Source organism: Ictalurus punctatus, chromosome 6, assembly GCF_001660625.3.
Source record: "Ictalurus punctatus breed USDA103 chromosome 6, Coco_2.0, whole genome shotgun sequence".
Classification (NCBI taxonomy): Eukaryota; Metazoa; Chordata; class Actinopteri; order Siluriformes; family Ictaluridae; genus Ictalurus; species Ictalurus punctatus.
Genome location: NC_030421.2, coordinates 22,291,389 through 22,317,894, shown reverse-complemented (window position 1 = coordinate 22,317,894; position 26,506 = coordinate 22,291,389). Strand labels below are relative to the sequence as shown.

General features: G+C 36.1%; 2 protein-coding genes across 3 annotated transcripts; one reads left to right on the top strand and one right to left on the bottom strand.

Annotated features, from left to right (window-relative positions):
- The first annotated feature begins 4,285 nt into the window (after positions 1-4,285).
- Positions 4,286-12,236, top strand: pou1f1 (POU class 1 homeobox 1). Its single transcript, XM_017469266.3, has 7 exons — positions 4,286-4,497; positions 7,845-7,994; positions 8,150-8,245; positions 9,288-9,533; positions 10,164-10,328; positions 10,549-10,609; positions 10,699-12,236. Exons 1-7 carry the CDS (start codon positions 4,356-4,358, stop codon positions 10,910-10,912), a joined length of 1,074 nt encoding a protein of 357 aa, XP_017324755.1. The 5' UTR covers positions 4,286-4,355; the 3' UTR covers positions 10,913-12,236.
- Positions 12,237-12,348: 112 nt separating this feature from the next.
- Positions 12,349-25,172, bottom strand: chmp2ba (charged multivesicular body protein 2Ba). 2 transcript variants are annotated; one of them, XM_047156038.2, is made up of 6 exons: positions 24,973-25,172; positions 20,663-20,754; positions 16,497-16,691; positions 14,997-15,099; positions 14,492-14,598; positions 12,349-13,263 (listed from the first exon to the last, which is right to left on the bottom strand). In XM_047156038.2, the coding sequence occupies exons 1-6, from the start codon at positions 25,004-25,006 to the stop codon at positions 13,258-13,260; spliced, it is 537 nt and encodes a 178-aa protein (XP_047011994.1). In that variant the 5' UTR covers positions 25,007-25,172; the 3' UTR covers positions 12,349-13,257. The 2 variants fall into 2 exon arrangements, with proteins under 2 accessions (XP_047011994.1, XP_017324567.1); XM_017469078.2 differs by having other exon boundaries at positions 12,349-14,114; positions 24,973-25,171.
- Positions 25,173-26,506: the final 1,334 nt, after the last annotated feature.

Sequence of the window (26,506 nt, the reverse complement as noted above, 5' to 3'; positions counted from 1 at the left end):
GCTGTGGCCTGTTTTTCAGATGACATTTATCACAGCCACTTGATTAATTTTCAGGCAATCAAGAGTAGCAGCCAACAGCTGTTTAAAGTAAAGATGTTAAAGATGTTTTTTTTGGTACAGTACCAAAAATCTTTCTTGTTATAAATATCTGGCAATTGCAGTTGCACTTGTATTTTATGTTGGATATTAATGAATTAATATTTGGATTTAATATTTTTTGTAACATATGGACACTGGCTTTACTAATTTTGAAATTCTTTACTACTGGTTAGTAACTGGGAAAAAAAGATACAGTATGCAAGATATATATATATATATATATATATATATATATATATATATATATATATATATATATATATATATATATATATATGTGTGTGTGTGTGTGTGTGTGTGTGTGTGTGTGTGTGTGTGTGTGTATTTATTTATTTATGTACACCTAAACAGATGCTCCAACACAATAAGCCTGATTTGTATTGCATAAATGTGTATTAAATAGCTAAGCTGTGATACCTGTGAGAAGGTGTGTGTAGCTGCTGTTCCCACTGGAGACCTGGTTAAAGGGTTGAGGTGTCACCATGTCTGGCCATGAGAGACATCAGGCTGGAACAGGTGCAAGAGGATGACTCCAGGCCTTCGTTCACTCTCCCCACGCTAATTAAGACCAGCGGCTTTGTGCAGTGGTGCCTGGTTAGTCTGGAAGGCTGTGAGGGCTCAGTGTGCAAGGATTTAACATAAGCGACCTAATAAACATTGCCCTGCTCTCTCAAATCACTGTCCTTTTGTCCATTTTCATGGGAAATGGGCATGTTTAAGGTTTCTGCCTCCTGCCTGTCTCTGTTTCTCTGTCCATAAAAAGCACACTCATGTGGCGCTTTTTTCAATGTGTGTCATTTATGAAAGCAGCCCTGTTAAAAGCCAATCACCAGTTCATAGCCTCTGGCATCAGTACATCATTAAGTGGAGTTAAACACCTTCAAAAGGGACAAGGCACTACAGCACACCATGCTGAAATCGTCATTCAATTCAATTCAAATCAATTCAATTTATTTATCAAGCACGTTTAATTACAACACATGTTGTTCCAAAGTGCTGTACAGATTCAACAAATAAAAGAACAATCAATGCTAAAATTCAGGACAGTAGCCATTCTTAAATGCTAAAAAATAAAAGAAAGAAGAAGTTTGGTTTTATAGCTGATTAAAAACTAGACAAGAAAGGAGCCGGTCTAATATGTAAAGGGAGACTGTTCCACAGGGCAGGGGCCATAACTGCAAAAGCTTGATCTCCCTTAGGTTTACATTTAAAGCAAGGACCATCTAACAGATAAAGATTAGAAGATCTCAACTGTCTTGGTGGTAAGTAGGTACATGAGGTCACAGATATATTTGGGAGCAAGCCTAGCCAAGGCTTATATAGACAAACAACAGAATCTTAAATTCTATACGAAACTTCACCAGCAGCCAGTGAAGAGAGACAAGAACTGGTGTGATGTGCTCCGTCTTTTTGTTCCCTGTTAAAAATCTGGCAGCAACATTTTGCACCAGCCATAACTGGCCAAGAGACGACTGCGGGAGACCGACATAAAGTGCATTGCAATAGTCAAGCCTTGATGTGATAAGGGTGTGAATCACACTGTCGAACACCACTCCGAGGTACTTTACATGAGACTGCACGTTATTTGATAGAGTTTAATTTCCTCAAAGCAGTCCAACAACCAGTAATGGCCCCATTACTATCTGAGTTTATGAGACTATAAAAATGGCATACAAAATTATACGAAATATATTTCTGAAAATTTGAGCTCAAAGGAAGCATATAGAGAGCAAACAGCAGAGGAGAGAGAACAGACCCCTGAGGAACTCCATAGTGTAAAGAAGCTGAAGAAGAGCAAAAGTTCACTAAATGTACCACAAAGCTCCTGTCACTCAAACAGGAGGCAAACCATTGCAATGCCACACTCTGTGCTTAGGTCTAATAGCACCAAAACGGTCTTTGTCTAAAGCCATACTGATAACTGTCTAGGATGTTAAATAAATTATATAAGTGTGCAGTTGATGATAAACAATTTTCTCTAACAGTTTAGACTGAAAAAAAAAAAGACAACTTTTTTCTGTAGTTCTGTAGTTGGCACACGAGGCAGAGTCCAAATTGGATTTTTTAAGTAGTGGTTTAACAATTGCATGTTTAAAATATACTGGGAGTACCCCATTTGTCAGTGAACTATTCACAATTGTTGTCACATCCGAAGCCACCGTACCAAACACCTCTTTACAGACGTGAGCAGGCAGCACATCCTATTTACAACTTGAACATTTCATCTTAGTGACGATTTCCCTCAAATGGGACACAGACACAGGATGGAAAGAGTCAAAGCACCCAGATTCCCTGCCACAAAATATAGTGGACGAATTTGAAGGCCAAATAGATGTCTTAATGTTATGTATTTTCTGGGTGAAAATTTTAAGGAACTTTTGACAAACTTCAATCGAAGGTTAAAAATGCACTATCGACGTTGGATGTAAGACAGTGCCAGTGGTCTTAAACAAATTCAAGCTCAAAAATTCAAATGCAATGTGTACTTAGTAACACAATCATTTTTGTTTTTGCAAAGAATTGCGTGAATTGTGTACAATATCATAAACTGTAAGACTAAATAGTAACGTAATATTACTAATATATTTTAAAATTCTGCTCTTAAGTCTAATCCCCTGAGTCTTGAAACTCACAACATATGCATGCTACATTAACTAATATATACAGTATAGACCTGTCTATACTGTATGTATATATTCAAGAAAGCACTATTTATTATTTATTTATGCTTTTACTTTGCCCTCCTTTTGCACAAAGGGATTAGAACAAGTTTTTAGAGTACTATTTTTTCCATACATACTTAATTTAACTAACTAAAAATGGGTGGCTATACTTATTATTACTCAGTATTCCTTGTTGTCAATTTTGGCAGCAACATAAAATCATAATCTATTAGTGACAAAGATGCAGTATACGATATAGCAAAGCCCTTTAACTACCAAAATAAACACATTTTGCCTTCATGATTAACTGTATTGCCCTGACAGAATACATTTTACAGTTTAAAAAAAAAGTATTTCCCTATTAATTAGTAAGATTTTTTTTTTATCTGACAATTTTGCAAATAGCTTTTGAGGACATTGGATGGTATCAATGCTTTATCTGGCCATAGAGATATGTGTGGAAAATAACACATTTTAGACAGTGAGGTACAAGTAAGTTTAAATGCAGGTGTAATGTAAAAAACCTGTACATCATTTCATTTTCACTAAGTGCAAAAATCCTAAAGTGCATAAAGATGAGCATTTACCAATATGCGATTACATGCTGACAATACACATCACTGTCAAACACAAAGACTCTGAAGAGCTGCACATCAACTGTTTATCAGTTGTGGGTGGCCGTAAATCTTGGAGGACCATTCACCTGCTCACTTAAGCACGGAGAGTAAAATGATCACAAGTAGAACAAGTCAAGACATCAGGATGAGGCCTAATCAGGGCAGCTCAAACGTGCTTTTAACAATTACACAAATGGACTATCTCAATTGCAGTCATCTCACGGGTAATCCTCACTTACCAGCTGGCATGGTATACACATAAAAAGCCTAGATAAACCATGTTTCAGAATTGATTATTTTTACTGCAGAAAGATTCCCTGTAGCTGTGTTTCTAAAAGTGCCAGATGTAAAGCATAAAATATAAACAGTTTTTCATTGAGTGAAAACTGAAGGTGATTCATAAAACAGTATGTCTCATATAAAGTTTTGTGTGCTAATTAATTGCACAGTGCTTGTAAAATATATATTGTAAAATATATATTTATATACTACCTAAGATAAAGCAAGTTATTATATATATATATATATATATATATATATATATATATATATATATATATATATATATATATATATATATATATATATATATATATATATATATATATAAAAAACAAACATCTAATCCTTTGTGCAGCATTTTATAATTGGCTGTCCTTCGTACATCTTTAGCCTATAAACAATGACAGTGGATTTGTGTAAGCAGTGGCAGGCATTAACTGAAACCCTCGTGGACAGTGGAAATGGGGGGGTGGTATCAAGTTACCCCTTTTTGCCCTAATTAGTCTGCTTTTGCTCTGGGAGGCTGCGGAGGCCTGGTGTAGCCCTGGGAAGGGAAGCATTAACATGGATGAGCAAACCTGGTAGGAGAACCTGGTATAAATACCTGTACACGCCATGCATGTGTCACACAGTTGGCCTGTACTGGCAGTGTAGGTGACCACAGAGACATCAGGACAGAGATAGACAGAGAGACATGAGCTGCCAGGCCTTCAGCAGTACTGACTCTTTCAGCGCTTTGAGTGGCGATTCAGCTGCTCTGCCTCTGCTTATGCACCATGCTGGAACTGCTGACTGCCTTCCCGTCACCAGCCACACCACCAACATTGTGCCTCCAGGTAACTGCACCTCCATTTAGCAGACTCGCCTCATTTATCTTAGACTGAAATAGAGGAATGTACAGCGATGAGAGTTCTGACATCTGTCAGCACAATCTACAGGCAATTACAAAACCACTGAGGTGACTTTGCCAGTTGATGCATTTCTGGTCTACTGTTGGTAATGCTGCTGACGCTGTGATTTAATTCACTCATTTAAGTGATAGCTTTTCTGCAAAGTAGCATTCACACAGCAGTTGTCCTCGCTGATTGACCAGTAATTTGTCTTGAAATACTCATAAGTAGTGAAGATGAAGAGGCTTGTTATAAATAGATCTCAGAGCAGACAGAGGTTCTGTATGGAGACAGCTGTCTGAGAGTGAGAGAGAGAGAGAGAGAGACAGAGAAGTGATTAGGGCTTGGTATGTGAGGTCAGTGTTTTTCTATAGCACAGAGATTCTCCAGTATTACTGTTTACACATCTTTCGATCACTCTGTCTTGCACTTACATTGAAGTCATGACCTTTCCAGCAACACCACAAACTCTATTCTACTTTACTCATTCTATTTGCCCCCCCCCCCCCCCCCCCCCCAGTTACCGAAATGTAAATGTATTTCAGATTTAAGCTCAGACTTGATTTAAGAGAGTTGAAGCTCAGAGACTATTGCTTAGTTCTCTGGTGGACCAGCGGCTAAGGATCCCACTGCCGCAGCCTGGGTTTGATTCCCGGGCAGGGAACCCCAGACACAGGGGGTTGTACTCAGTGCCTTTCCCAAGCCGGGATAAAATGGGAGTGTTGCAACAGGAAGGGTATCTGGTGTAAAACCTGTGCCAAATCAAATATGCGGACCAATGATCCGCTGAAGTGACCCCTTACATAGTGTGGGAATAATGCCACACAGGGTCATAGCTAGGGATTTCCCAGAAAAATTATTCATGTGGACCCCACCACCCTCCACCCATATCATATAGTTTAAAAGTCTAATATCATATCACTTTCTAATTACTTATAGCAGAACATGGTAATGTTGTTGTAAACACTTTTGTTTCAAAAGGTAAATGTGTATATAAATATTATATCAAATCAATGTCATTAAGCTGTTAATAACTTTTTATTTAAACATTGTTTAAAGTGCTTAATCAATTATACAAACTAATAACATAATAACATTATTTATTACATTAATCAAATAAAACAAATTTTTTTAAAAAAGTACCAGCAGTATTATAAAAAAAAGTCTTTCCAATCAGTCTGGTGTCTAACAGCTGAAGTAAACATTCAGAAATTGAAAAGAATGTAGTCAAATAAAACCACTTAAATTCCTCATTGTCTTGATTTTTTTTATTAGCTTAATATGCTACTGCATAATATATTATCTAAAAAAGCTAATAAATGTATCCATTCAAGAGAAATTAGTTATATTCTCATTTTCTTGACAGTATTGTTATCTTAAAACATATCACATCAACAGCCGGCAGGTCTGTAATCCTTGTTACACACATATCCATTTTTCTGTGTGTTATACAAAACAAATCTATTTACATAATAGCACAAAAAGACTGGGACTTTGACTGCGTAATCGTTCGGTCAGTGCGTGCCAGTACAGTACTGAGAAAATGGGACGATAACGGCAGGGGCCCGCGGGCGGGCAGCGAAATGATCAGGGCACGGCATCCCATCACATTGATTACAGTGCACTAACCTGTCTTGTTAAAGGTCTTGATAGACTGTGATCCAGCAGTTCTCCTGGCCTCCTTCTCCTCCTTTTCAGTACATTTCTGGTACCCAGATTCATGTTTTTTTATCACTAAGTCTCCAGTTCTTCCACTTTACTTCAACTTTACTTCTAACCTCAGCTATTCTCAGAACAGCCTCAACACTGATTGGTGATTTTCACTAGGTGACTTACAATTTTTTTGGGTCCCTCTGCTGTTTGTCACTGACTGAGATGAAATAATTAATAACCATCAGAATAATTAATAACCATTTTTAGGGAGGGGAAAGGAAATATTTGGATAAACTTCTTTCACGAAATTTCACAAAATGTTTTTTGTGGATTTCACTAAACTCCAGCTGAACACAAGCTGAAGCTGTAATATATATGCTATAATTAATCATATAGTTGGGGCCTATATAACATAACTACTGGATTTATTGGGCCCCCTGGGCAGTGAGGTCCCCTATAATTGTCACCAACTTTTACCCCACTAGCAACAGCTCTGGCACTAGGAAGAATATTGAGAGAATATTGCTTCTTTTAAGTGTATTGATTCACTCAAGTGCTTTTCCATTTACCCACACTATCTAGTTTGGCTCCAATATTCCACAGTGAAAAGCCTAATATTTGCTTTTCTTTGACAAGGCAACAGCTGTACAGTGATGTCTAATGAAAATGGGCTGTGTTGTGTTTTTGAATGTGTGTGTAACTTAGCATGTGGAGAATTTGTTTAAATTGATTTAAATAAGTAAAAATACCAAGCTCAGTTTGCACAGCTGCTGTTTTCACATAGCAATTACAGAACCAGACATATAGTTGCATTGACATGTTGATAGCTAAATTAGCATTTGTTTTTTGCATCAGTGACTTGCATGTGAGACAGCTTTGATTAAAAGTCCCTAAGAAGCTCACTGAACTGTGATGTTTTTCTCCCACTCATTGCTACACACAATAAATCCTAGCACTCAAGCACAATTGCTTTAACAGTATAATGCACCACTTATGTTATTTCACTCAGCACACAATTATTCACTTGCCTCAGTCTGAATTCAGGTAGGCGCCCCTGAACATTTTGAAGAGGACTGATTATCTAATAATGTATTGACAACTGCTGTCATGCTGGTATATCATTTGGTGTCTTGTCATGCGCAGATAAAAAGAATAGATAGATCTCATTATATAATTACAGTATGGATGGGAGGTTTAATTCAACAAAGTTTCATTTCAAAGTCTGCAGATGGGGTACAGAAAACTTCAGAGAAAACTCACTGAACAGAAGTGGGAATAAGTAAAGCAAGAATAAAGCAAGAATCTCTGCTGGAGCTCTTTGGTACTAAAGAAATTGTAGTTTTTCTCTGAGGTCTTTTCATTATAGGGCAACTGCTGATACGAAAGCATCAGTGACAAATAAATGTTAACAGTGTGAAATATTGACTGTGAAACTCATACATGTAATATATATTATATGCATGGCCTTTTTTTCTTTTTTTCTTTTCTTTTTTTTTTTCTTTTTTATGCTTCTAAGGAATCAATGTGATGGCCTTATCTAAGTCCCAAGAATCCCTGGGGCACATCTGTCATTCTTCTTATAATTTTGTCTGTTGGATAGGGCTGATAAGATTACATGTGTCCTGTGCTCCTCTCCACAGTTCCCTCTGGCCTGCCCCTGGTCCAGTCGTCCAAGCGCTCTCACATGCATCTGTCCACTTCTGCCCTGAGCAATGCCTCAGCCGGCCTGCACTACTCCATGCCTCCATGTCACTATAGCAACCAGCAGACCACCTACGGCATGATGGCAGGTGTGTTGGGTCGCCTCGCTGTTCACCTTCGTCAGGGCGCTCTTCAGAAGCCTTCATTCAAAGCATGATTCAGTGCTTTGAGTGATAGCAATCATTGCTATTCTTCAAGTGTGAGTGTGACTGTGATGATGACAGCATAGGTTTTCTGTCCCCAGCACAGGAAATGCTCTCAGCCAGCATCTCTCAAACACGCATCCTGCAGACTTGTAGTGTCCCACACAATATGGTCAATGGAGCCAACTCACTTCAAGGTACAGTCTTCAGGACAGAACATATATCAAGCCCTTTTTTCTGCTTTTGTTTGAGTTGTGTAATATGGTGCTATCTGCTAAGGTCACTATAGATCAATATAGATCCAAAATACATCTTTGAGATGTACCAAATAAGAAATTCAGTATAATTGCAGTTTATTTAGATGGGACAAACTGTAGGATCATATGGATTGAGAAGTGTGAATAGGCTTCCCCCTAGTGTTTACAGGGAGGATTAATATTATGGTAAATACATGAATAACATGACTGATATGTACAATATAGTGCAGTCCTTCTGGAAGTGTTGTCTGAGGTTTGTGAAGTAGAGGGAGCAGTGGAAATTATAACCTTCCATTATCAAAGCTCTTATATTTATGGTTGACTTCTAATAGTCTGTAGCATATTTGACCGGCCCCTTGAGCTTAATCCCAACCTCACTAACTCAAAAACAACCAAGTAAGCTTACAAATAATAATAATAATAAGCAGAAGAATGTTTGGTCAGAGAAATGTCCTGGAATAAAACGTTCTGTGGCTCCAATAAATAGCCATAATAGTATTGCAGATAGTCAAATATTCAGTCTTATATTGAGAGTTGGATTATGTTGTTAAAATAAATCTAGATTATTATATAGCTGTGGAATTTATTTTAAAGTTTGTAGTCCCTGGCTACAAAGGTTTGAGAACCCCTGACTTAAGAAAGGCTATATTTCACGCCAAAAGTCTTTGTCAAACCCCCAAAAGACATTAAAATTATACATGAAGCATTTTCTAGCATGCTATTTTTAATTGACATTTAAACCTGGATATTTCTACTGTTAAAACTGTGAAATGTGAAGATGCAGGCTACAAATCTATCCACAAGGGGGAAGCACAGTCCTTTTTTTGTGCCAACTAGAATAAACATTTGTATTAGGTTTCAAGTGACTTTGGCTTCAATATGGTGTAATACACATGCGTATACACCTTTTCTTTACCGTTTGTTAATATACAAATACACCATTGTACCACTGCTAATGTCTCTGACTTCATCTAACCCTAAGGTGCCCTGGCTCCATGTCTGTATAAGTTCCCTGAGCACAGTCTGGCTGGAGGTTCGTGTACTCTGTCCCACAGTTTCTCTACACTGCCCCAGGCCCTATTCACAGATGAGCCTACCCTGGGGGACATCAAACAGGAGTTGAGGAGGAAGAGTCGAGCCCCAGAGGAACCACCAGACATGGACTCACCCCAGATTCGTGAGCTGGAGAAATTTGCCAATGACTTCAAACTACGCAGAATCAAACTTGGTTTGTCCCAGTCATTATGTTGTTTTTAACAGCTGGTGATAATAGTATAGACTTCAGTTAGATCAAGTTATAATACAAAAGTGAATCTGTGCTTTCAGGTTTTGTATGTTTGTTTGTTTGCTTGTTTATTCTGCAGTTGTAGACCTAAAAATCACATAGTCACAAAGTCATAACACATCTGGTATTTAGACACATACTTGTCACATGTAGTGGACTTTTCACATGTAGGGCATGTTTTAATTTTTACACACAAATGATTTATTTTCACCTTAGTTTTTAAAATGTAGGATAATTCATCTGTTAATATTCTCATGTGTGAGCTTACAGACAATTTATTTTCACGTGAATTAGATCGCACATTCGCATGATGTCACATACGTTTACTTGAATTCACAGTGTAAGTTCAGCACATAACAGGGTGAAATGTACCGTCATATATTTTTCACTTGTGGAAAAATATTATTCGCATAATAAACAGCATACAATTTGTGATTGCTAAAGTATTTCATTCTTATGCAACCAGAAAAATTTGCAGATTCAAACGAGGTGAACAAAATGACAAAGTTGACATTAATACAAGAAAATATTGCAGAAATAAATCTAATGTTGGATATGTTAAAAACCTCACAGGTTACACTCAGACTAATGTTGGAGAGGCTCTAGCAGCTGTACACGGCTCTGAGTTCAGTCAGACCACCATCTGTCGCTTTGAGAATCTACAGCTCAGTTTCAAAAATGCTTGCAAGCTGAAGTCCATACTTGCCAAATGGTTGGAGGAGGCTGAGCAGGCTGGTGGTGAGTGATCAACTAGAACAACTTACACTGAAACATGTAATATAATATATTACAGTATGCCACTATTGTATCCTAACTTTTAAAAAGTTTAGACTATACTGTGCGTATATAAAAGAGTGAAATATCCAGGCACGTATGGTCCCAACTATTATCAAAAAGCATTTGACAAAAATCAGGAATCATGCTCAGGTGTGTATCCACACTTCCTTTCTCTCCACAGCATTATTTAATGACAAAATGGGACTTCAAGAACGCAAACGGAAGCGAAGAACTACCATCAGGTACTATACAAGTGCAAGTGAATCTCTGAGATCTTGCATTATTTTAAAATACAGTTCACCAGAAATGTATTTTTAATTCACTTCCTCAGTCTAGGGGCAAAGGAGGCATTGGAGAGGAATTTTGTGGAGAAGAGTAAGCCATCCTCACAGGAGATTGTGCGCATGGCAGAAGGTCTCCATTTGGAGAAGGAGGTGGTGCGTGTTTGGTTCTGCAATCGCAGACAGAGGGAGAAAAGAGTCAAGACAAGTCTACATCACAGCTCTTTCATGACCAAAGACACTGTAGGTAGACATGATAGATGATGATGTGTTAAAAAGCTACTCTGCTCAGGCTCAGACCATTTACCTCTTAACTCTTCAGACAATCAAAGTAACTTTGTGTCATAGAGAATGGAGAAATATTGTCTTGTTCAGAGTATTATACATAGTGCATACTGACATTGTATCGGGGAGAAAAAAGTTCCTGGTTTGTGAACAGGAGTGAATGTAGTGCTGTGCCTGTACAGAAGTGACCCATTTAATGGAACATATGCAGAGGAAATGCTGTATATCATTAGCATACTGTTGGGTTGCCATAATATTTTCACATCACGTTGACTCATTGTGAGGTTTATTTTTTAATTATTTATTTCTTTTATTTGGATGAACAAATTATTCATCCAAGTTTGTGACGAAGCATTTCGATGTAGTAAGTTATTTAAATTAATATATTCAGGTCTGTCTTTTGCAGTAATTCAAATGTAATATATGGAATTAATCTACAAATAAGGCAGTAAAATACTGATTTTTCTATTGTTAAATCACTGTAACATAAAAAAAAGTGAATGACAATAAAAACACATAAGATGACTTCATGGTGAGTGTAATGATCCTGTGAGTTTTTAAAGGCTCTCATTCTAATCACACTGGTCTTAATACCTTAAATAATTAAAAACCTTGTATAATTAACAAAGGGATCAATTAACAGCAGTAAAAACTAAGTGTAGTACTCAATTCACAACAGTCATACTAGCAGATAAAAAAGCATGTGCGCGCACACACACACGTGGGGGATGCATATGTCCCAAGTGTGGAGGCAGACATTAATTTACTTCTCCAGGTGTGTAGAGCAGTAGCAATAGCTATTCAATCTCCCCACTGGTTTTATTGTGGAATATTTATTGTAATGTTCTACAATCCTGAGTGTATGAACACATTCAAAAGGACTTTCTCACCCATATTCATGAAATATCATGATCTATACCGTCATCAGCATCCTGTCACGGCTTGCAATAAACAAAACATTTCTTATTTGAGTTATAGAGTTGAATTTACACTTTAGAATGGTGTGTTGTTGCTGGGAAAATTTAAGTATACAGTATATACAGAATAATAAAAAAAATATTTTTTAATAAATTGCAGTGGTGGATTTTCTCCACAAATCTATTCATCTTAAAACTAGTTATAAGCCATTATTTTACACACTGTTAAATTATTTTGAAACTAATGAGTTCCACAGAAATTCAATTAAGCAAGGTCGTGCTGCACAAACTCATTAAGACCTTATGTAAAAATTATATTTGCTTGTCATTATGAACAATTAAGCATAATTTAACGCAATTAAGAATGGTCTAAAAGGACAACCTGGAACTTGTACATTTATGCATTGCGATTTCTTAAAAACAAACAAACAAATAAACAACACAAGCTCCTATATTTTCTGATGCATTTGTAACTTGTAGAAAACAAAGAACACAGCACAAGGTGTTTTTCTTTTTTATTCATTACAAAACCAAATGAATCCATAAAATTTTATTCACCTACATTTAACATAAGCTATATTTAAAAAATAATAAAATAAACAAACAAAACATTATATTAAAACATACTGATAATCATAATGTTAAAAAGAAAAAGAATGGTAGAGAGATGTATTGCTTTTCCAACTGGCACTAAAACTACACCAGAGTTTAATGACTTTTGCATACTTGTACAATTCAGTAGACAAATGTAGGGACATTTAAATGTAAATGTCCTTCAGCTAATGATGTATTCACTCATTAACATGAGAACTACAGCAGTAACACTGACTGGCAATTTCCTTCCTGGCAATTTTCACAGCTTCTTTCTCTTATCTATAAACACGGCTCTAATTTGACCATGACAGGGGAATTCTCAGGTCAGTAACAGGCCTTTAGCATAATTAACCTACATATGTGGACTGTGATAATGAAAGTGTTCTTCAGCAAATACTAGACCACATAATTAACTGCAGCTGACGCTACAGTTTTGTGTTTCTTCAACACCTGTGTGTCTGCGTCTAATTAAAGACCTCTTAGTGGAGCTAATATTGAGCTAATTGTGTTACTGCTGACAGGATCACTTGTATGTCCTAGTGCAGTCATATCTAAATTACAGTATGTATTATGTTAATTACGACTATGCATCAACTAGCCTTCCAAATTAATTCAGTAAGGAAGACCATTTCATCATAATGGCATTCAACAAATCTTAATGCAAGATTTTTCAATGAACAAGACAAATGCTTGCCAAATCCTTACCAACTGTATGTCAAAGCCACTCATTTCATTGTGAGAAAGCCTTAGCTTGAACTTACTTTCAATATTCATGGTCGAGAACCTACAGAGAAAAACTGGAAAATGAGCATCTCATATCTGAAAAAGTACAAAACAGCACAGGTATAAAGACTTATAGGTATAAAGACCAGAAAGTTAATATTATGTACACTAAAACCATAACACCATGCTTTTGGGAGTGCAAACCATGCCCTCAGCTAAATGACATGAAGATGGATTGCAGAACTGTAAATGAGGGAGAACTCCTTGAACTCTAGGCTGACGTCTTGGGTGACACCAATGCCCCCAACACGGGTAGGAGATGTTGAATAGTAGGGAGTTAGGAGATGCTGAAACTCTGTCAGTAGTGCAGAAATGGGGATATGTGGTGATTTATAGGAATTTAGCTAGTAAGTGGATGGAGCTTTAGGTGTGGTCTTTCTCCCAAAGTTATGTCATAACTCCATTTTGTAGTGTATTAGGATTATGCAATGCTGCTAGATTGTTGGACTTAAAGCCTTAAATTTTAGAGCTGCAACTGATTTTGAGAAGGCTGGTCTTTCGGTATGTTGAAAGGCTAACAATAAGGTCCCATTCTGAGACCTCCTTCACAAGTCCATTCCTTTACTCACCCCAACACCACTTACACCACCGCTCTTTAGATATATACAGCAAATCCTACAAACTACATCATTATTACATTTTTACATAACTGATTTAGTAGCTAGCCCTTTGGCCCTCTGTATCTACAGTCAGTAAAGACGTGTGTGTTTGTGTGCTTTAGTATAAGCCCTTTGCTTTGGCTCTGAGAGCACAGGTGTAGAGTGCAAAGAGTTTCAATTCATTCCCAGGGCCTTCAGCTGCCTCTCAATGTCCTCATCGGAAATGGTAGCGGTTTTGGCCTTTGATGCACTGGGGAGACTCTTTCCAGCTGAAGGGGTGCTCACCATCTGTGCAACACCATTCAGCAAAATCACATCAGCTTAACAACCAACAACCATACAGCTGCTTGTCTGTGTCAGTCCTTCAGATTAATGTCTGACATTAGCTAGACACTTCAAGACTAAATAATCACATTATTTTCGAAAGAACTAACAAAGAGAAAGCTGAAAGAAAGGAGGTAATATATAGATTACGTTTGAGCCCAAGGGAGCACATCATACATCTGTCTGAGTTGATGGAATTGGGTGAGCAGCAAACCAAAGGAAAAGTCAGAAGCCACAAATCTGCCTAAACTATCTAAAATCCATGTTTAACACCAAAAGATCCATATGAGACAGGTGAAAACTACTCAGAAATTTAGATAGAGAGTAAATGAGTCTCTTACTTTTCCAGAAATTTCGATTCCAATTTCATCCAGCACCTGGTTCACAATGTCCTGAGATTCCTCTTCATCTCCTGACTCACTAAAGATTTCATCCAGTGTGTCATTGACTGAGGATTTTAAAAAATCATTATTAGTAATTTATAGTTCACAAAATACGAGTATGTCTTATTGGTATATAATTAAATCACTAATAAATAACTACAAACATAATTCAAAACAAAAAGCTAAAAATTGATATATTTATGTATTCACATTAATTTGTTGTTGTGTTTCAGTATTTATTTGTCTGTTCTTTTATTCATTTGTATGCTTTTTTATTTATTTCTGCATTTCATTTATATGATAATTACGGAGTGGGTTTTTCACATTCAAGCACAGAAATCAGATGAGATGAGACGTTCTTAAAAAGATTCATGTGTGCTGCTGGTAGAAGATACATTTATGCCACAAAAACCATAATTTCAGGACATTAAGTTCATAAATGAATTAAATAATGAATTCTCACTCATATCTTCAGTCATCCCCATTTTCAGGTTTTCTTTCTGGAAGTCCTGCATCGTCTGCAAAGTCTTCTTTGGATCCATTTTTTTATTAACAGTCTGCATAGTCTGAAAGACATGCTATGAATCAGATTCACAGAAAAATAGCATGGTATCATTTGATACACAGGGATAAAACATTATAATCACAGGCAGGCTGCAGCATGGATGAATACATTTTGAATGTAGCTCGACATAAATCCTGTTGTAAGTACAGTACACATAAAACAAGTTGAGCTGAGAGCAGACTTTTTTTAAAGTCCCTATGGGGATTCAGCAGAATGACACTGCAGACAAAACAGGAAAAGCCTTATGATTATAGAGAATTATTTACACAAATCATCTGTGTCATGTCCTCATTACAGACCCTGTCTTTGACAGCAGCTATTCCACAAAGCCTTCATTATGACACTACAAATCCCAGGCCACATCAACAGTCAGGGAAGTAAATATTAATAGCTTCCTTCCTGACACACAGAAGATACAGTGTGTGCATACGCACATATGTGTGTGTGTGTTTGTAAAAGTGTGGCCTAGTTTAACTATTAACTAGAAGAGAAAAACATCTACTAAATTCAATTAATATCACTTACATTTTGAAAGCCTCACAATGACACATTTTATTCAGAACTAAAGGATTTTATAAACTATAAAACATTATATATTTTATTATTGATCCTGCCTTAGGTTTCATCATTAGCCATGATAATTTTGCCATTCAAATATAATAAGACTGATAAGCCCAACCCTCCAAATTATCAATACTATGCTTATTTCAATACTACAATTTCCCTTGTGAATACTGACTAAATCATTTCTGAAAAATTATAACAGTAATTTACAACAGTGTATAAAATTCCCTAGAGGTCTGACTTCAAATTTAATTTCAGATATTATATTAGTCATCAAAATAAGATGCAATAGTCTTGCATGAGTCTAAGAATTTCATCTAAGAGTCCGATATCATTTTTCCTAGCTCAGAGTATTGCCCTGCTTCGAGCTTTCTATTTATTTATATATTTTTCAAGTAAATGCTTAGGGCTCACACTAGTCATGCTGTCCAAGGCATCCAGGGGGCAGTGTCTCACCTCATTGTGGCCTGCAATCACACTTCTGAGACCCAACTACAAGCTTTGTCAATGCAGCAATTTAACAGACACTATTATAACTTGAATTACCACAGCTGTTGGCAACGACTTGCCCGCAGTAGGTTTAGGATATGCATGTTTTTTGTCTGTTACTAGCGCTGTATCAGGAATAGTTCATTTGCATGCCTGCTGCCTCGTCTCCTCCAGAGACTAGTGCTAATTACACTTGCTTATGAATCCTTTTATAGTTCAGTATCTGCTGTGTATAGGCTTCTGCAGCCTTCCTAAAGTTTTCCCACCAACAGTGATCACATAAAGTTAACAGGATCATTCCTAAACTTAGGGAAGTCTAGTGGCACCAAAAATTAACAGCCTTACCTTGGCTGTGGTAGACATAGCTCCAGCCATTTTCATTTGAGAGTTCATGACCTTTGTTTGTGTGGACATAGAGGTCACTTTAGAGCTCACAGCATATGTTCGGTTCTTCTGCTTCCTCAGCTGGACTAGCTGCTTAGCCAGGATCTTGCAGGCATCTCTGTTTCCAGCTTTAGCCATTTTCTTTATTTCCATTTCCTGTTGAGGTTAAATAGATGTATAATGTTAATTAAATACAACTTCCTACCAAATATCACTACCTGAAATGCCTCTTTAAAGCAATACCAGCTATGGCTCCTATAACAAGAGTTATGCTCAATGGTAAACTGTGGAAGCTGATGCACCAAGCTGATGGCTGAGTTTAGCTTCTCAAGTAAGCATCTGTTAGTAAGTGAATAAAAGCAGCATATTAGGGCTCCAGGGACTTTAGACATTAGACAAATGCTCTACTGCAGAATGAAGGTATACACCAAGCTCTGCCCTGCAACACCACCACAGTCTCAGTTTACTGGAAAGCTGCACATTAGCAGCTTTAACTAGAATACACACATGTGTTCGTTAATAAATTAACAAAATTGCTCATAAAGCATCTGCCTGCAAAAAGTGTAGGACAGTTCGCCACCCAAGTGAATCGCGCAACAGTGCTGCTAATGTTGGGGTTTTTAAAAATAGCAATGAGAAAATTAAGAGAACTTGTTTCTAATCAGTTTTAAATATATGGTACATGCCATGTGTTCTATAAAAACAGTTGAATATAAAGTAATTTGAAAAACTCCAATAATCATTTTAAAAGTTTATAATAACTTCATAAGAAATATCATATAAAGAGCAGTAAACAGTGGTAAACTAAACAATGTCAATATTTGTATTGTATTGACAACCCTTTACTTTATTATTATTATTATTATTAGTCTCAGGTATACTTTGTGCAGTTTTATAAGTTAATTATCTGGGAAGTTTAACTGAGCATCTTGGACCATCTGCCAAAGTTCTTGTGAAGTCTTTGACTGTCACACTTGCGTCATTTTTTTGTACGCAGCCTTCATTATGCTTGTTTGTCTGAAAAATGATCTGTTGTGTAATTTGTTGCTTTCTCTACTGACCTACAAAAGATTTTGAGAAATATATAATGTCAAACATATATATATATATATATATATATATATATATTTTTTAAAAATAGAAGACTTTTGCACAGTATTGCAGATTTATGGATAGTCATTAAACCCTAGTCTTTCTTTCTTTGCATTACTTGGTTTGTGGAATGTTCTGGTCATTATAATTGACCAACATAATTAGACAAAAGGTTTTTCATTATTTTGGAGACTTAAACAAAACAAAACAAAACACCGCATACACACATTAGGTGTGTATTATGGAAGTGTTAATTATTAATAAATAATTCACTAATACCAAAGAGCAAGTATACCATTCTTACCTACCATTTTTTTTAATACCGAGATGTTGTTTTGTAGTATAGGATATCTCATTTTTGGCTACTGTTTGTCAAAAATTCAAGATGTACAGTCATGTGAAAAAATTGGAAATTGGCATTTTTTTGGAAAGCAAACATTTGATCATCTTTGAAACAATGCCTATTAATAAAGTTGATATACTTGAACAAAACCACAAGGAAAAAAGCTTTTTCAATCATTTATTCAATATAACTATAAATAGATGTGATATTCTCCTGTGGAAAAAGTAAGTACACCCTTGGCCTCAGAAGCTAGTATTGCCCTTTTGGGCAGAAATAACTTCTTGTAGGTGTTTTGCATAATTGTTCACCAGTCTCTGACATTGGCTTGCTGGAATTTCTGACCACTCTCCCATGCGATATTCTTTCAGTTGCAAGATGTTTGAGGGTTTTCTTGCATGTACTGCCTGTTTCAAATCCCCCCACAACATTTCAATGGGACTGAAATCCAGGTTTTGACTAGGCCATTCCAGAACCCTCCATTTCTTCTTTTTGAGCCATTCTTCGGTGGATTTGCTAGTGCGCTTAGGATTATTATCCTGTTGAAAGGTCCACTTTCAGTTCCAATTCAACTTTTGGACAGATGGCCTCACATTATCTTCAAGCACTCTTTGATATGATGCAGAATTCATACTTGAATCAATGATTGCAAGCTGTCCATTACCTGTGGGAACAAAGCAACCCCAAACCATAACATTTCCTGCACTGTGCTTCACAGTTGGTATGAGGTGCTTCTCCTGAAAAGCTGTCTTTGGTCAGTGCCAAACATGTCTGCTGTTACTGTGGCCAAACAGCGCTCTCTTTGATTTGTCTGTCCAGAGCACATTATTCCAAAAGGCCTGGTCTTTGCTTATATGCTCATTGGCAAACTGTAGTCTTGCTCTAATGTTCTTTTTAGACAGCAAAAGCTTATTCCTGGCACGCCTCCCATGCAGGTCAAATTTGTGCAATCTCTTTCTGATTGTAGATACATGCACTTTGACACCAACAGTTACAAGACTTACCAGCAGATCCTGTGATGAAATTTTGGGGTTCTTGGAGAATTCTTTTTGCATCAGACGGTCTGCTCTTGGGCTGAATTTGCATGGACGGCCAGTCCTGGACAAATTGGCAGTGATTTGAAATCTGCACCATTTGTAAATTATTTTCCTTACAGTGGAATGATGTATTTCAAATAATGTGAAGATCTTTTTTAATCCCTTGCCAGACTCACAGGCATCCACAACCTTTTTTCTGAAGGCATGATGACACCACACACCTCAATAACAAAGAGAACACCAGACTCTAGATATAAATAAGACAGGTTCCACCTGCACTCACTAAGCAGGTTCTAATCACTGGCCCCCAATCTTGAACACCTGATTCTAATTTTATGGATTTTAAGGTGTGATAAATGTAGGTGTACTTACTTTTTCCATGTGACTTTCAAAGTGATTTTTTTTTTTTTAATTACTACAAAATGTCAATTGTATGTGTCCTTTAATAGAGTGTCACTTTTATTAATAGGCACTGTTTCAAAGAGGATCAAATGTTTGCTTGTCCAAATATGTTTTTTTTTAAATAATTAATTAATTCCATGGCGTGTACTTATTTTTTTTTCCCACATGACTAGTGTTTCTACTAGTCATAGTAGAAACTAGTCAAGTGCTGAAACTCACACTAGCTTTGTGTACACTGAAACAGGTGCTTGCCATCTCTCACTCTCTTTCACAAAATAACAGCCTGAATGCAGCATTGATAAACACATACAATGCATCTTCGTACTTCAGCATGAAAAAAATGTGCCCTTTGTATACATGACAGATGATTCATTAGTATGGTGTCACTCTTCCTGGTTGAAAAGGGGGAATTTTACTATAGAAACTTACGGTTTATGAGAATCTGATCTTGTCATGGTGATTATTAATGTTGTTTGGTGGAGTGAAATTGGAGCAGTGCAATGCAACTTATTAGGGATGTTTTATTGCTGTGTCAGCCACTAGGCCGTGCTTAGAGTCTAAGAGCTGGAGCAAAAGTGACAGTCAAAAGTGATGTCTAAAGCAGTACAGTCTCCTGTCTACAGTCTGACAGTAGATCCACTATCATAAGATATGGTAAACTAAGCTGCACTGCAAACTTTGCATCGATCTGCCAAATGACAGTGTGTTATTATTTAATAGTTTTTCACGGTCTACTGATAAATTGATGCTTTACAAGAAAGCCTTTGCAGAGACACAAAAAATGCTTCCTGTGCTACACTTCTGCAAAAAAGCTCACTTTAGACATCTTTCTAAGTCTTCCAACAGAGAACTTTCTTAATTAGAATAAAAAGGATTTTAGGATATTAAAAGGATATTACATATCCATATAACTTCCTGGGAGGCAATTATATTCAGATTTCTATGTTTACTAAAAAGCCAGATCAGTTCCTTAATTTAATGATTAAAATATGGTAAAATTGAGGGAAATACATTATTCAGAGGTTATAATGCAGAATAGCACTCTCTTTTTCCTCCGCCCGCAGGTGTTTTAGCAAGAACATTCATCCTATTAGTGCCATTTAGACTATCTAATTTACTTGTTTCAGCAATAAATCACAAGCATAACAGACAACACTTTACTGAAATTACAGCAATTGCTCTGTACAGTTCAAGTGAAAACATGAATTTAGGAAATAATTTTGTATGCATACATGACATTTTTCTTTTCCACTTACCATTTGCTTCTCTTGTTTCTCCAAAGCAGCACGGTCTCTGGTGATTTGTCTCTGTGTGCCTCTCAGCTCTTTACTCTGCTCTTTGATGATATCTGTGGCAGAAGAGGATGAGGAGGAACATAAAATAAATCTCCCTTGAAAATCCAGTTATAGTTCATTGAGCTGAAACTTTGATCCTTTGCATGTGCAGACCACTATGTAGGCTACTAAGGCAATTCCTACCACAGTGCAATACTGACAGCAGATTCGTGCTCAGAAAGCATTGTACAAAATCTGTTTTTAAGTTGTTCAAAAAGGAGCACGGCAAAGGTGTGACTTTGTGCCAACAAAATGTATGGAATTAATGTGTTTTATGGAATCAAACTGCACCTCTTAAAGATGCAGTTCTTTGATTCTCCATTCATTCATCAGATTAAAATACATCTTATTGTGGGCCATACCACAAGAACACACTGAAATTAATTCAGTATTTTCCTTGTTTACAGTATTTTCCTTGTTTATTTTCCTTGTTTACATTTTGCCTACAGAGAAATGGGGATTGGAACTAGACATGAAGATTTGCCCTCTACTACATGCTCAAAAGATTGTTGTACACAACTGTTCAATGATTCAACCTGATATAAAATGAGTTAATTAGTTGTGATCACATGGGAAAGCAGCGTTATTACTTTCTTGCTTCAGTCCCATTGAGGCATGTTCTTTCTGTTATTGGATCTACATTTTTATAGAGACTTCAGACCATGACACCCCAGCTGTGGTAAAGGTTTCCTTTTTTTATTGAGTACCAACTTTCTTATCAGAGACTATTGGCTGTTTCAAACAATCACAAAGCTATTTTCAAAAGGTGAACTTTGTCTTTACTTGGCTAAATAAACATACATGATTCAACGCATGGCAAAAGATACAAGAATTCCAAAGTCTTCTGGAGCATGTAACATTGGGTCTGTTTTATTCAATTGGAGTTAAAGCCATATAAATAGGGCACCTCCAAAATCAGGGCATTCTCCCAAAAGAAATTTCAAAATTTTATCCTAAAAATTTTACCACTAAAACACATCTTTAACTGGAAGATCTTCTCACTCCTAAAACACTGGGATTACTAATTTGAATGGTGACCACAATTCATACTGGTGAGCCAAATTCATAGGGTTATAAGTGCAGAAACACTCCAGTATCACAGTCCCCGAAAGGAGAATCAAAATCATCTGTAGAACACCAAGTGTTTGATATATTTCATATTATTAAAATAAAATAAAATAAAATCTTGAAGTAAATTACCATATAGAATGACTGTAAACTAACTGCACTAACAACACTTGGGTACATAAAAAATCCTGCATAATTTGCTTTAAAAAGAAGCCCATTTAGCCCATAAGACAGCCTACGTGAACAAAAAAGTGATTACTAAATAAGAATATTGCCTTGAGTAAAACATTCAAGCATTTATATGCGACAGGGGGAAAGGGAAACATGAACCAAAGCTGTGATGAGTTTGTCTGGAGGCAAACCAGACATTTTTTATAGTGTAAAAGTTAACCTCCATTCACCATTTAACAGACATCCACGCTCACACACTTCAGGTACCAGAAAAGGGAGCCCACTGCCCATAGGGATATTACGGTCCAACACACACACTTCTCATGAATGACAATGATATTATGATACAAGTTCCTCTACTACGCAGATAAAACAAAAAAATGCAGGAAAAGAAAAGAAAAGAAGAATTAGACACATCAAACAAACAAATATATAATAATAATTAATAATAATAACAACAAACTGCAGAATAAATTAATAATAATAATAATAATAATAATAATAATAATAATAATAATAATAATAATATTAACAACAATACTCAAATTAATGTGAAAACCTTTTTTTAAAGAAAAAAGGTAAAAAAAAAAAAAAAAAAAACTAAAAAAAAAACAATCAAACAAATCCAATAAAATAAAAAAAATACAATGAAAATATTATTTATTTTAAATGGATAAATAAAATTAAACAATAACTTTTACAAATGTTTCTTACCAATTTGTCACCCAAAACTGGCAAAGTAACTGTTAATGACTAATACACTACGTAATAGGTGACGTATATCGAAACGTATTAGAGGGTGGGATGTCGTCCACGCAAATTGAGAAGACAAACCAACTGTGCCATCTCAAAGTAAGGTAGAGGACAGTTTATCACGCTGGCGCTGCACTAACACCGTGTTAATACTGTGTTAAAATGGCACTAATGCCAATTAAAACTAGGACTTGAACCTGAGAAATACATCATGGAACCAATGACAGAGGAATACATCTGACATGCAAGTATGAATAATTATTTCTTGGGTTTATGTATTATAATTCATGCATATTTTTACTTACAACAGTGATCTGTTAAACCTGTCAAAAGTCTACGCACAAATTATTCTATTAAACGGTTTTTATTACATGAAATATTGTGAAGGTATTGTGATAGGGCTTCATATCTGCTATGGTTTAGCTCACATACCACAAATGTTAAGGAAATGCGCAATAAATGGCAAAACAGTAAAGCATAGAAGATTTTATTTATATATATATATATATATATATATATATATATATATATATATATATATATATATATATATATATATATATATATATATATATATATATATATATATATATTTCACATTATACACACACTTTTGGACACACTTTAATAACAGGAATCAATTATTAATGATTGGATGAAAGCTATTTGAATGGGAGCCAGAAGAAGGTTTCTATCACACATTTTTGGCAAATAGATATCTGCACTATAAAGAAAATTATGCATATAAATACAGTCAACTTCAGTGGTCTAGTGCCATACATTGATATGAAGTTGATTTAACATACTGGAAGGAAAAGAAAAGTATAGGCTATAAAAGCCTTGAATAATGTAGCCATGAAATAAGCACTTAGTCTGGCTCCATCAAGCATTAAGAGCAGGATCCCTCCAACTAAATTGTTTTTTGATGTACCTCATTAAACGAAGTCAATATGTTAAATGGCTTGTTAATACAGGTACCTTAAATTATAGTCAAATACTGTACACTTTACCTCAGTCAAGTGCAGCATGTTACATTATGTACACAGACGGAGTGAGATGTTAGTGCTCAGGCGAGTTATTCAATTACAATATTTCTGTTATGGTTTAGCACAGATACAAGGAAATGTACAATAAATGGGGGGGGGGCTGCATGTATACACTTTTGGATACATTTCAATGACAGAAATGAATTATGGATTATTTTTTGAAAGCTATTTAATGGGAGCCAGAATAGTTCACAGTAATATGGTGAAGAGTGTTTCTAGCAGACATTTCTGCAAAAAGAAATATATATGTGTGTGTAGATATCTGCAATATAAAAGAAAATAGACCATATGAATACAACCAAGTGCAGCAGTCTAATGCCATGAACTGAAAGGAAGCTGATATAACACCACTGTGAGGAAAAGAAAGGTATAGGCTATAAAAGCCATGAATAAAGCCATGAACTAAGCACTTATTCTGTCTCCAACAAACATTAAGAGTAGGATCCCTCAGACTGAACCAGGTACCCTGAATTACAGTCGAATATTATAAGCTTTACCTCAGTCAACTGCAGTATGGTACATAGAGTACACAGACTGAGTGAGCCATTACTGGTCAGGTGAGTTATTCAAATTCTGTACCACTGCTAAACGTACTAATTAACATTACTCAGAATATATTTCTAAAAAAGTTCTTAGTTAAAAAAAAAATCATTATCAGTAATTATCATTATTATTATTATTATTATTATTATTATTATTATTATTATTGGTTAACATGGGTCTCCCGTTAAATAAATCACCCTTAGGAACTAATTTCAGATAGACTGGACTAAGGGCTCTTCCCACACACATAAATTAGATTATAATTAAGTAAAATTATTAATTTATAAAAACACATTAAGTGTTTATAATTTGGGATGATGATGATGATGATGATGATTATTATTATTATTATTATTATTATTATTAGTAGTAGTAGTAGTAGTAGTAGTAGTAGTAGTTTTATTATTATTGCTAACATGATTCTCCCCATATTGCTCCTTCAAACAGAGGGATCACAAAATTTGAATAATCTTCCTTAAAGCTGCTGGTGTTACCCAAGGAGAACTGGTAGAACATGAATTCCTAAACTAGCACGTGTGGCAGGTTTGAATGGAGAAACTGTGAAAGGCACCAAACAGATGCAAGAAAAAGTATGAATTAATCAGCAACAGTTAAATAAATAAATAATAACATTTTTAAAAAGTAACTTACCGTCGACAGTCTTCTTCTTAAACAGAGACGCCATGACGACTCGATGGACGTTTAAAACTAACTAACCTATAATTTAATGTGGGATCTCAGCCCCTCTGTGTGCCTAGTCAAAAATCCTGATTTCCGTGTTTGTTATCTCTAAAGCGAGCTGACTTTCCCTACACATGACTGCACTGAGTCCGCGCGCCTCTGACGTCACCGCGAAGCTCACGCGCTCTTCCTACCACGCGCTCTAGAGGGCGCTGTAGACCGTTGGCTGAGGGGGCGGGACTCTCTAATACACAGCGTTGCCAGATTCGCGGTTTTAAGTGAAAATGCGCTTCTGGGAGAAACTTAAAAGGAGTGGGGAATTGAAAGCTGCTTTGAATAGGCTATTTAACACTCGCGCTAAAACAACTTGGATTACAAGCTGTAGGAAATTAAAAATAATTGTCATATAAAATTATACTGATTTGAGTGGTGAATGCTTGGTGACTTTATTTACTTGGTGCCTGCATTTGTTTGTTTGTTTGTTTGTTTGTTTGTAATTGTTGTAATTAATCATTCGGTAGAGGTTGTAGAAATGTTGTAGCTAGATTACTGATTGTTGTGATTAATCATTCATAATAAAATAATTATTTATGATAATATAATGAATTATTAATTAATTGTTTATGATACCCAACAATTAGCCTATTGATTTAGAAAAAAATATTGTTTTATAAATTTGTGTTGATGTGGGTTTTTATTATTATTATTATTATTATTATTATTATTATTATATTGCTATTTTAGCCGGTTGCTTCAAACGTCTGTGTTTGGACCCTTAAGAATTATTTTGAGCTAGTTTAGTCTCAGTCTCCGTTGTGCGGGTTTTGGATTTTTGAGACTCGACATTTAGTTTTTGGTTAACCTGGCAACCCTGCTTTCATTACGTGGTCGCTCACTGAGCGTGTATAAAGCCTTGCAGCCCTTTAATGAAGGTTTTGGATGGAGTGGTAGCATTTCTCCAGAAACGCACTGTTAGGCTATGTACTTTCACCGAAATATATGTAGCCCCTCTGTGTTTTTATTTCGGCTCTTTTATGAATGACCACTAAAATACCAAGCATATGAATACATGCATTTTCTCAAAAACAAGCAAAACAATAACATAATCTAATTACAGTTGGCTTCAGAGAAAATGTATTTGACCATTCTGCGATGTAAATGTTGTGATCAGTTTGGCTATTCCCTCCAGTTGCACAATGTGATCAGTCACAGAGAGCTGGAAAAGGCAGGCTCAGTAAATGAGGGTTAGGGGATTAGTGGACCTGAACAAAATACTGGAAGCCATAAAGATGAGAGGAAGAGGGAGACTGCACAGGGTGACTTTGAGGGACAGTGTATGTGCTGCCTCCAGCAGTTTACAGCCCCACTCTGTGAAAGATACTGGCCATCCTGGGGCAATATTCTTGTTAAGGTTATTAGGGGGATGTTTTCATACAATCAGCACGGCTGGCAACAGGGACTGGCACTAAATGTTCTCATAATGATAATAAGCCCACTGGTGATC

Excerpts from the sequence above, each read along its gene's own strand:
- pou1f1 (XM_017469266.3), top strand. The coding sequence starts at position 4,356 with ATGAGCTGCCAGGCCTTCAGCAGTACTGACTCTTTCAGCGCTTTGAGT. Across the intron at positions 8,246-9,287 it reads TGGAGCCAACTCACTTCAAG|GTGCCCTGGCTCCATGTCTG; the intron begins GTACAGTCTTCA and ends TCTAACCCTAAG. Across the intron at positions 10,329-10,548 it reads GGAGGCTGAGCAGGCTGGTG|CATTATTTAATGACAAAATG; the intron begins GTGAGTGATCAA and ends TTCTCTCCACAG.
- chmp2ba (XM_017469078.2), bottom strand. The coding sequence starts at position 25,006 with ATGGCGTCTCTGTTTAAGAAGAAGACTGTCGACG. Across the intron at positions 16,692-20,662 it reads AGAAACAAGAGAAGCAAATG|GAAATGGAAATAAAGAAAAT; the intron begins GTAAGTGGAAAA and ends TAACCTCAACAG. Across the intron at positions 14,115-14,491 it reads GAATCGAAATTTCTGGAAAA|ATGGTGAGCACCCCTTCAGC; the intron begins GTAAGAGACTCA and ends GGTGTTGCACAG.